Source organism: Heteronotia binoei, chromosome 5 (genome assembly GCF_032191835.1).
Source record: "Heteronotia binoei isolate CCM8104 ecotype False Entrance Well chromosome 5, APGP_CSIRO_Hbin_v1, whole genome shotgun sequence".
Taxonomy (NCBI): domain Eukaryota; kingdom Metazoa; phylum Chordata; class Lepidosauria; order Squamata; family Gekkonidae; genus Heteronotia; species Heteronotia binoei.
This window is the reverse complement of record NC_083227.1, coordinates 94,372,443-94,384,324: the sequence shown is the minus strand read 5'-3', so window position 1 is coordinate 94,384,324 and position 11,882 is coordinate 94,372,443. Positions and strand designations below refer to the sequence as shown.

The following is an 11,882-nucleotide window of genomic DNA, read 5'->3' as shown; positions in this document are numbered from 1 at the left end:
GGAGAAAGCAGAAAGCAATAGCATTTTAAATAAAGGAGGGGAGGGGAAAGAACACCCTGAATTCCCTTTAGACCTATTCAAATGACAACCCTAGGACAGTAGGGCTTCTTCCGCCATGGAGTCAGTAGGTAATCGTGCCTTCCATCTAAAATGCACTTCTATCACCAAAGAAAAAGACAAAAAGACAAAGAAACTTGGAAAGTGTTCAAGGAGATGTAAAAGCACGGTCATGCCGTAAGCCAAGCTATTATTTTCCCTTTTGTATTTTTTTCAGTCTCCTTCAATTTAAGCACGCTACCTGTTTTTTAAAGTCGTAGTTTTATTATAGCAATGCTTTAAAACAAATGTTTTTTAAAAATTAAATATTCACATCTATACCCATCCAGTCAGTTCCATGCAACCCCGTCAAGATAAGGAACATCTTTATTTTTCAAAACTGCATGAATGGATTATACAAATCCAAGCAAAAACTGCATTTTTCCAATAATACTTTACAAATAAAGCTTTATGTCACAGTATCTTTTGTGCATCATTTAGTCTTCTTTTAACTATTATTCTTTTTAACACTTTTTTTAGAATTCACAATTTAACAGATTCACAGACACAATTCTCACTGTACTGGAACAGAAGACTTCCTATTCAAAACCTATGATATTTAGCCTAAAGCCTCAAGAAAATTGACTAGAAGTCCCATGATAAAGGGCTTCTTATAGTATAAGTAAGGCAGAATGTTTATGCCAAGACAAGACTTAAGAACATTCCCTTGGTAAACATTTTTCTTTCAGCTTCTGCAAAAAACTCTCGTATATATATTTTATTGACAGCCTTGTTTCGTGATGGGTTAGCAAGATTGCATTTGCACAGTGACCTGTTGCTGGGCCCAATAAAATCTCTTCGGAGATACCTGACAGCTGTGCATTCAAGAAGATATGAGCCAGTGAATCAGAACTTAGAAACAATTACATTTACTGAATTTGAGTTTCTTACTACCACAACATCTGAAAATGTTTATGATTGCTGCAGCCGCTATGAATGGAAGCATGCAATTCCCCACAGGAGTAATTGGGGGGAGGAGGGAATCCACAAAACAATATATGGAAAGTTCAAACGAAACTGTATTGTTCCTAAAAGTAAATTCAGCCCAAAACAATATATAAAATAATGTGCTGGAAAGCACAATATGGTCTGGTCTGTATATATGAGTAACAGTGCAATGGTAAGCAGAGTTACACTTTTCTATGTCCATTAAATACAATGGTTTTAGAAAGGCACAACTCTATTAGAATTCTCCTGTAATTATTCCTGGTAATATATAATTAATAGCCGTATTTACAATTTATATCATGAAAGTGCATGGGAGATGTTCTATTCCACCTGAAGTAATCAGTAACTTCGCATTGCCCTGAATATTGCCATGGTTTCACATCAGGGAAAGCTGAAGCATTGGCAAGCATTTTAACTTATGACCAGACTCTGGTAAGGTACTAATAGAGTCATACTATAGTAAATTTTGAAGAAAGCAGCACAAAACAATTTATTGTTGCATAATCCAGACTGTGATGGCTGAACTACTCTTCCTGAATTTCAATGGCATTTGTACTTCTGCATCGCTTCAAAGATCAGGCTCCTAATTCAATTTACAGTTCAGCAGATGTGCATGGGAGCTCCATTTCTGTTGAAGTACAAACAATGCTAATGAAGATGTCTTCTCCTCCACTCTTACACCATTCAAGGGTTGTTTTTTTAAAAAAATGGTTAAAATAAATTGTCTTCAATTTTTTTTAAAAAAGTCTGCAAAGTTATAAAACAACTTTAGTACAAAGTTCACAAAAAAATCCTGAATGCTTATTACATTTGCAGCAGCAACTGGAGGAGCTGACCATTTGTAGGGAAAGGGAGATTTTGCTACAGTTCTTACAAAGAAGAAACTCTTCACAGTTATTACAGCATAACTGCTTCTGGACTGGCCAATTACAAAGATTTGTAAGGCTAAACAGAGAGAAAATGTATCAGTGCAGTACATTTATTCCTGAGTGTCAAAAATAAAATAAAATGAAAAACCAAACTAAAACTTTAGTTCTGTAGAAGCATATAATCCTTCATGCACTTGGCTCATGTTTTAGTTATATCACTATTCTAAAAGCATGCAGTCTCATTGTAAACAATAAAAAATAATCCATGGAAAATAAGTGAAGAAGCACTGTGCATCTGTACAATTAATAAGCAGAACTGAAATTAACTGCAGCATGCAGAAAGGGAGGTGGGAAACAAGCCAGCTACTGGTCGCCTCCCCTTCCTCCAAAGTGACAGACTGTATAGGAACAGAGTCTGCAAAACTGAAAGCAACGCAGACACATTTTATTAGCATGGTGCACTAAAAACATACAGTGATTATGTTGTTCCCTTAACTAAAAAAATTTACACTAAGGTAAACAAAGCTTTGACACAGTTTCATGTGGTATCAAAGGCACCAATTTAAAACCAAAACAAAAATCCTTGAGTAGAAAATAGCTTTCTCTATTGTGAAGCGTACTGGGGGCTCCATAGCCTGGGAGGAGAGTTGTTTTCTCTGCTTGATGGTATAGGGCTGAAAGCAACTGCAGATGGAACAGGAAATTCAACACCTATCAATAAATAACAGAAATGATCATTTCCTCTTCTTCTACCAGCTATTTTCAAAAACAGATTTCAAGTAATGCTTAGTTCTCATTCAGGTGATAAAGCTGTGTCCAGACCTCACAACTTCAGATTGCAGGTAGGGAACTCAAGTGATTTAATCACATATAATCAATTATTCATTCACACTGAACTAATATGTCAGGAAGAAGGCTAAGGTAGAACTCCTTCCCCTGAAATCTAGAGCCAGTGTGGTGTAGTGGTTAAGCACAGAGGATTCTGCAGGGGCAGTGCTGGGGTTTTTGCTGCCCCAGGCAGCTGACCCACCCACACCCCCATCCCTGCCCTTTAAAAGAGGGGGGGGAGGTGGAATTGCTTCTGCCGCTTCTCCCCCAGGCAGAAACAGCAGGTCAGTGGTGTTCTGACCAGGCTTGCACATAGAACTTCAAATGAACAAGAACATGCTTCAAAAGGATATTCCCACAAGACAGTTCAAAAGCAGTTCAACAAAACTTTCCAATCACAAAGGAATATCCATATTCCAGTATTAGTTCATAGAGCTAAAGGAAGCCCATCCAAAGATGTCTGTTCTAGATAGCAAGACATTTCATCCATCTTTCTTCAGTTTGGAGGCTTATTTATCACTGGAACCCAATCTTGGCGTGTAGGGAGGGGGCACCAAGTGGCACCCTGTAGGCCATGTGGCACCCTAGGCAGCCACCTACATGGCCCACTCCCATGCACCGGGCCTGGGACTCTGATCTGGAGAACTGGGTTTGATTCTCCATTCCTCCACATGAAACCTGCCGGGTGATCTTGGCCAGCCACAGTTCTCTCAGAACCCTCTCAGCCCCATGTTGGGTTTTGCAACTGTCATCATCCTTCAGTCATGAAAGAAGAAGAAGAAGAAGATGATATTGGATTTATATCCCACCCTACACTCCGAAGAGTCTCAGAGCGGCTCACAATCTCCTTTATCTTCCTCCCCCACAACAGACACCCTGTGAGGTGGGTGGGGCTGGAGAGGGCTCTCACAGCAGCTGCCCTTTCAAGGACAACCTCTGCCAGAGCTATGGCTGACCCAAGGCCATTCCAGCAGGTGCAAGTGGAGGAGTGGGGAATCAAACCCGGTTCTCCCAGATAAGAGTCCGCACACTTAACCACTACACCAAACTGGCTCTCTACACCAAACTGAAAGAGTTAACCTGTTGTTTCTGTATGCTAATATTAACTAATTAGCTTAGAACCAATTAGCTGTGAAGTAGGATGTCCCCACCTTAATGGAAGTATTGTGCTTAAGATTGATTATTGGCTAATCAATATATTGGAGATGGTGCGTGCTGTTTGGCATGTATATCACAGGGTGGAGCTTTGTGGGGGGGACTTCCTCTCCTTTATTCTCATACTGAGTCAGAAGAGCAAAGAGAGTTGAAGGAGCCAAGATGGAGTTAGTATCAGAAAGATGTTAGTCTGTTATTGTTTCTCTCCCATGTAGCCCTTCCCTAATTTCTCTTTGGAAAACTTTTTATTAAAAGCTAAACACAGATGTGTCTGAGGCTGATTTATTTCCACTGCACTCTTTGCACACTGCTAAAGTATACCCAGCACCCCACTTATCTTTCAAGGTTTCTGTTGTGGTGAGAGGAAGGGAATATAATTGCAAGACATTTTGAGACTCCTAAGGTAGAGAAAAACAGAGTATAAAAACCTACTTTTTCTAGAATTCTAAGTTGAAGGGATTTTTTTAATATGGCAGAATAGTCAGTCCACAGGCATACCATCTGCTCACTTTGGGCAGACAATCTCTCACCAATTTTGTCCTTCCACCATTCCTTGCATCTGATGGGGAGAAATGTGGGGGCAGAAATGATGTTGTGTGGCACAGTGATATCTCATCCAGTTGGAAATTCAGAGGTGACATCAATGCATCAGGCAATGTTCTGGAATTTCCCTGAAACTCTATGGTATTTCCAGACTTCTGGGGGGATTCTAGAGTGTTATCTAATGAGCTGCTTTACATCTACAGTTTCACCTGGAAGTGACACTGATGTGCCATTCAACATCATTTCTGCCCTTGACCCACCTGAGGGTGCCAGGGGACGGCCCAACAACCCTGGAGCTCAGCCTAGACACAGGGTGCGATCACATAAGATGTGGCCTGGCCTAGCCATGCCACCCATCTGGATTTAATATGCGCAATCACACACACATCTGACCCACTTCGAGTCCCACTGGATTAAATAGCTACTGCGAACTTTTCAGTAGCAAACCTCTAAAATGTATATAGGGTGCATTTCCCGGCTGTCTGAATGGCTGGGCACACAATGCATCCACCTCACACATGAGCAGTCTCAATGCTCCTCTTGTGCATGTGTGGCCTGTGCCTCTCCTGGCAGCAGGGTGGGGGCTATGTAAATGCTGCGGAATGGATCAAAGAGAACTGGCTTTTTCAGAGCCGGGATACTGCCATGTGATCCCACCCACAGGTTCACTTCTTCAGGGAGAATGAGGACTATGGTGTGTAACATAGGGCCAAACAAAATGCGACATGCAGACATGTGCTTTTTGTCAATGGTTGGTTTGCTTTTAATGAAAAGCTGCTCTGTAGGCTAAAAGTATGAGTGAGGAGCAAAATACAATGGGGCGAGCCCTTCCCTCTGCCCTTTCCATCATTCATCTACTCACAACTGCAGCCTTAAAAGCTAATTGTCATTTTTTTTATGAAAGTAACACACAATTGACTGTGTATCATATATAGTTTGGTCCTGAGATGAAAATGAATATTTGAACTTCTCCAATTTCTGGGTTCTGTTTTCTTTTAATAAGAAAATACAGTTTCCATAAGATAGCAAGACCTTGTTCAGCAGGAAACTCCTTAAAAAAAAAAGGTGCTGGAATTCCCAAAGCACAAGAGTAACTAGTTCAAGTACAAGAGGCACATGCTTACATGCTTAGTGGAAAAGAGTTACATCCTTCCAAGTTCCCCTAAGTTTTCAACTAGTCAAGTCCAGAAAACTATTGTTAATATTTAAGTGCACTGGATGAAGTTTTAATATTTTGCAAACCACCATTTTATAGTGTGTGTGAAACCCTTTTCCTAGGTACAATGTCTATTGAGCTGCACTGTTTAAGATTTTATTTTTAATGGATTAATATCTATTTACCATTTGGTCTGTGCTGGGGGCTTCTCCTTGAGGTAAAAGCTGGATGTGTTGTCTGTTCTTTTGGTGAAAAAATGGCACAATGAACTGAAAGACATTGTAAAATAAATGACAGCACTGAAATAAATAATTTAAAACCACAGTGAAAAATACTGAAAGGTTAATTAAAAATATTTTAACAAAATGCATCTTACCTATGATCATAACAGCTGTACCAGCCAGCAGTGCAAAAAGTGTAAAGAACATGATCTGGTAGGAATCAATGAAGTGATGGAATAAACTGGCTCCATCTGTAGAACCAATTTTTAAAATAGAAAGGTTCTGATATCAATGTTTTAAATATTAATTTATCTTCCTAATCTGTGGCAACTGGAATTGGGTTCTTTCCAACATTTAGTTATAAATATTTATTTGTGCTACATATCTAAATAGCATGGCTGAATTTGAGCACAGTAAGAATTTTCAATACAATGTAATTTTCAAAACAATTATGTAAGTCAAAAATATACTAAATCAACTAACTGCTCTTGAAAACATTTAACCATATTCTTTAAATGTAGCTCTAAAGATAGCAGCACTAAATTTCTTATGAGAACTGTACTGCTATTGAGAGGTGTCTAAAATCCCCAAATATGCACCCAAACACGTGTATGCATGATTTCAGGCTTTCATTCCTGTCTTTTTTCAGCTGTAGGACTGTGTGCTATATCTGATGTTACTTCAAAGGTTCTTCAACTTGGGACCCAAACTGAGCTGTAGTAGGAGTGGAGGACTTATGATGAGCAAGAACAAGGCCTTTCCATCCCTCATTAAATCAAGGCTGGCACTGATTGTTTGAACTTTTTCACACCAGAAGAAAAGGGAAATCTTTGTGCAAACCTGTTGTGACAATGCTGAGCCAGCATTCCTAAATACCATAAACAGCCTTGCAGAAGAAACTTGTGGCATTCTAGCTCTAAATATGTCTACAGCAATACTTAATGTTAAAAAAACAGACTTATTCCTATATAAATTGTATATACAGAAAAGAGAAACTTACGTTTCACTGACATAGTTCTGTCAGATACATAAATCATTGTCACTGGGATAGTGAAGGATTGATCAGTCACTCTGCTTGCTATAGTAAGCATGGTAGATAAAGAACCTTTGCTTGACAGTCTTGGATCAGATAATCGGACAGTGTAGGTTATATAACTAGGCAAGCCATAAGATCTGTCCTTCTCAGAGATTGCTACCATAGGCGAGCCTGATTTCACCTGCAAGGTAAAATGTATTTCTTATAGTAACACTCAGGTATTTCCCCCTCCTGAATAGGTTCTCAGCAAACATTAAGAAAAAATACCATTCAATTTAAATGAAGCAAGGGACTCCCATATTTACTTGAAAGGAAGATGACCCTGAACATAGAATAATCCCCTTAAAATGTTAAACAAACAAAAATTATTGAAAATAACTGTAACTTGTATCCAAAAAAAATGACCATTCCCCTTTTTTGATGGCATACCTGTGAGAATTCCTGCAGAACCCACAAGTGTATTCTTCTTTGATTTTGTGCAAGTACTTTAAAACATACCTTGCAAAAGCCCTGTTATGGTTCATGGTACCCCGTATTTCTCTGATAGAGCTCTTGCTTCCACTAGTTTCTTCCAGACAGACCATGTCACATTCATATGGTCATGTGCTATTACTGTATATGTCGTGTAACTAACTTTCCTGAGGAATCCTTTTGTGATTTGTCTTTGAGCATGAAACAGCAGGTCTGTGATCAGGAATCAAATATCACCTGTATTTTTTTTCTCAAAGGCATGAGCAGCAGTGAAGACCTTGGTTTGGACTGTGTCTGTACAATTGGGATGAAGGGGTTTTAACTTTTCATATATGCAAAAATGGCATAGGATAAAAGGTTTAGCCCACTCTTCCCCATGACTCCAATCTAGAACAGAGCTACCTGCAGGTGTTTTTGCCTTTTTAAAAAACTTCAGACTTTGGTTATGTATCACTCAGGCTTTCAGCCTCTTATCTGAACCTGAGTAGATAGTCAAGCAATTATACATTCCAGTGTAATTTTACCTTTCCTCATGTTTTGATGGAACAATTCACCAAAAACAATCTTTCCCTCAATAACAGGATTGGATGCTGCAGATGTTCACTGACAGTAGGATTTATATATTTTATGTATACTCCTGCTAACTGGAAAAAAAACTTTAGCCTTGCTATAGATTCCTTGCACCTTTCAATATGGTGCTCTTATTTCTTACATTTATATGAAAATTAGAATAGTGAATAGGGTGCTTTTTTATAACATGGTCAAATCTGTGGATAAGTAAATCAAAGATCACAGCCATGAACACACTGCATAGATCTTTCTACAAACTCCCAACCCCCCAAGATTGCAGAAACATCTGAAATCTAAAAACATGCATGCTGGGGGTTAACCCCTTCAAATAATACAAGCAGTGCCTGTAACTTTAAAAAACAAATGCCCTCAGTGGCTGTTGTTAGGCCAGGACAACAGAATCGGCAGTCTTCAAGCCTTGGTTTCTGTCGGTAAAAGGCAGGGGGAGGGAGCAGGGCTTTTTGTAGAGCCTTTCTGGCTTTTAGGGAAGATTAATCAGGACTAGGACTAGCAGCAACTACCAGGCAACTTGCTACTTGGATGACTCATGCAGGCCTGGCTCCTTGCTACAGTTCAGCAGCAGCCACCCCAGAAAAGCCAGTGTTTTGTAATGGTTACAGTTTTAGACTAGGATCTGTGAGATCCTGGTTTAAAACCCCTCCCTGTTGTGGAAGCTTGCCAGGTGACCTTGACCCAGTAACACACTCTCAGCCTAACCTACTTCATAGGGTGGTTGTGAGGCAAAATGGAGTATAGAATTATGTAAGGTGCTTTGGATCCCCACTGTGAAGAAACACAGTTTGAGTGGATGAAGACTAATAAACTGAAGCTTAATCCTGACTAGATGAAAGAGTTTGAGCCTGGATTTAAGATGTCATCTATTTTGGAGAGGGTTCCACTTTCCTTGAATGAACAGGTTCATAGCTGGGTTGTACTCTTGGACCCAGGCCTAGTGCTGAATAAGCAGGTGGCAGCTGTGACCAGGAGTTCCTTTTACCAGCTTTGACTGGTTAGTCAGCTATGACCTTTCATGGGTAGAAAAGATCTGGCACCATGGAGAATGCTCTAGTTACATCTAGATTAGATTACTGCGATGCAATCTATATGGGGCTATCCTTGAGAAGTGTTCAGAAGCTTCAATTGGGTTGCAACTGTTTTAAATTATTGGTTTTATTGATTTTATGTGTATTTCTTGTTGTACATCACCTAGAGCCCAGCACTGGCTGGGTTGAAGCGATTCACTGATGATGATGGTGGTGGTGATAGGTTCAGAATGCTGCCTCCAAGATATTGACTGGAATGTGTCACAGGGACCATGTCACTGTAGTCTTAGCCTATCTGCACTGGCTCCCAACCTGTTTCCAGGCCCAATTCAAGGTGCTGACTTTTAAAACCCCTAAATTGTTTGGGATCAATAGATCTGAAGGACTGCCTGCTGCCTTATGAATCACTTGACCATGATGGTTATCATCAGAAGTCCTTCTTTGGGTGCCCTTGCATTCTGAGATTAAGAGGGCTGCAAAATGAGGGAGGGCCTTCCCAGTGGCACCAGAGCTCTGGAACTCCCTCCTTAGGACACTTATCTGTTCCTTCTGTTTCCATTTTTTGTTTTGTTTGGCATTCTCTCAGTGATTCCTTCTTCCTGACCAGTGTTTTAATTGTTTTTAGTGTTTGTATTTAAACTCTAGTTTTAATAATGTTTTTAATGGTTATTTAAGTGATTTTATCATACATATTTAGCTGCTTTGGTAAGTCTCAAGAGGGCAAAAAGGTGAGGAATAAATTTCATTAAACTTTATGCCAATAAAGACTGACTTAAACTTGAACTTCACTAAACAAATAAATTAATACAATTTAAACAAGGCATGACTATGAAGTAAGATAAAGCAGGGGTGGCCAATGGTAGTTCTCCAGTTGTTTTTTGCCTACAACTCCCATCAGCCACAGCCAGCATGGCCAATGGCTGGGGCTGATGGGAGTTACAGGCAAAAAACATCTGGAGAGCTACCATTGGCCACCCCTGAGATAAAGGATTAAGATTTTGTTATATTTAAGTACCTGAACATAAATTGTTTTAAGAGCAGCATAAATTCTGCTTCATGCTGATGAGAATATTCATATTAATGTTACTAATTTATCAATCTTTGATTTTAGCTGTGAAGTGATTGGTGGCCACTTCCCCCTCACTTCCATCCAGGTTGTTGTATTACTGAAAGTATTATCTTTATTAGACTATTTATATTTGGCTACCGAAGTACCTACCCACGAACAAAAGCTGATATTATTTGGCTTTTAATTGGGCTTGACTACTCACAAAGTTGTGTGGTCCCTGCTGCCCCAGCCCCCAGTGAAAGGAAGATATTTAAACTTTAAATACCTTCCCTTTATCAGGAAATGTTCGGCAGAGGCAGCACAAGCCCTAGAGGGATGGGAAGCGGACATCATTAAACATCAACATGGCCTCCCTGCCACACTCAGGTCCACCTGTGAATACCAGTTGAGCAGGACTTGTTCTGCCTACTCCATTTGTTTTGTATAAGCCAGGGTTTAGGTTTCTGAACTGGCTATAATCAGAATTCTAAATTTGTTAATATAGAATTTGTCTATTTGGTTGTTTTAGCTAGTCTGATCTGACCTGCCTTGAGCTCATTTTTAGGAAGGACAGAATAGAAATGTGAAATAATAAACAAATAAACAAACAAAGTTATTTAAAGTTCAAATACCTTCCCTTCACAGGGGAGTCTTGTCACAGAGGCAGCACAAGCCTGAGATGGAATGGAAGGTATTTAAAGTCTAAATACCTTCCCTTCTCTGGGGAGTGGTGAAGTAGCTGAGCCCAAATAAAAGCTGAATAATATCATGCTGTGGCAAGTGAAATTCTTCATTATGCCCTATGGGAACAGTACCCATAGGGTATAATGGAGCTGAATATATTTGGGTTTCCCGGATATTGACCCAAATAACAGTAAAATATGGATACTGGTAATCTGGTATATTCAGGAGTACCATTATTTTTTTGGTCCAATAGACCCAAATCCAAAAAAACTCCTATTGTTTTGTACATTTCTAACAGACTAGCAAAATGATACAGATACAATATTCAAATTCGTTAGTGTCCGAAACCCTGCGTGCTAGGATACTTTATTTTACAAAAGTTCTACATAAGTTACTAGTAAGTATTTGCAATGACTTACCTCAAGGTTCTGAAGAATTTCAGTGGCTCCAAAAATTTTCACATCAGAACTTGGGTAATGATTACTCAAGATAATTTCAGTCTCATTAGCATAAAATCCTGGATTGAATGGCACTTCAGCACTTATCTGCTCAGTTGAGAAATGGCCGTTCTGTACTGAAGCTGTTACAACCAGAACAGTTTTGCTCATAGTCAGTTGCTTTAGCTGTTTGTCAGGAAGTCTGTGCATTGTGATGGCACAAGTATAGTGTCCTGAAATCAATAAGAATTTGATTATTAATAATTTTAAAATTATTTTTCCTTCTGACTTTCCATATTACTTTGTTGTTGAGTGTGTCACACTATTTATTCAGAAAAATGTCTTATCAATACAGCCTTAGTACAAAGCCATTACAGCAAAATGGGACCATATTTATAGTTGGCAGCTGATGTATGAGACAGTGTTCTGTGCTTTTAATTTAAATTGCCTACAGGGAAGAATGTTGTCAGGTTCAACTTTTTCCCCATTTCCAACACTGGCATGAATGTGTTTGCTGACACTGAAAATCAAACCCATCACCCTCTATCCTTTCTTCATTTAGCACTGTAATTCTAGTCAATGATCATCATCATTATTAAAACTTGTCTGGTACATTTGTGTTTTTATACCCCCATGTTGCTCATTACTACTTTATATTACTTGGCAATTGGGATTATTACTTTCACTCTCTCCTCTTCAGTACCCAATATTATGTTAGTACCATAAATAGTATGTTAAACTAGAACATGAACTGGAGAGTTGTTAAATGAGATTCTC

The 11,882-nt window shown here is 39.2% G+C and overlaps 1 protein-coding gene across 1 annotated transcript in view; it reads right to left on the bottom strand.

The window, feature by feature from the left end:
• Positions 1-405: 405 nt before the first annotated feature.
• The window catches only part of NUP210 (nucleoporin 210), a 155,498-nt gene continuing 144,021 nt past the window's right edge, over positions 406-11,882 (bottom strand). The window contains exons 36-40 of the mRNA XM_060239833.1: positions 11,088-11,338; positions 6,817-7,033; positions 5,972-6,067; positions 5,781-5,864; positions 406-2,624 (exon numbers count right to left, since the gene is read on the bottom strand). Coding sequence (XP_060095816.1) covers positions 2,518-2,624; positions 5,781-5,864; positions 5,972-6,067; positions 6,817-7,033; positions 11,088-11,338 — 755 coding nt within the window. The 3' untranslated portion in view covers positions 406-2,517. The remainder of the gene's footprint in view (positions 2,625-5,780; positions 5,865-5,971; positions 6,068-6,816; positions 7,034-11,087; positions 11,339-11,882) is intronic.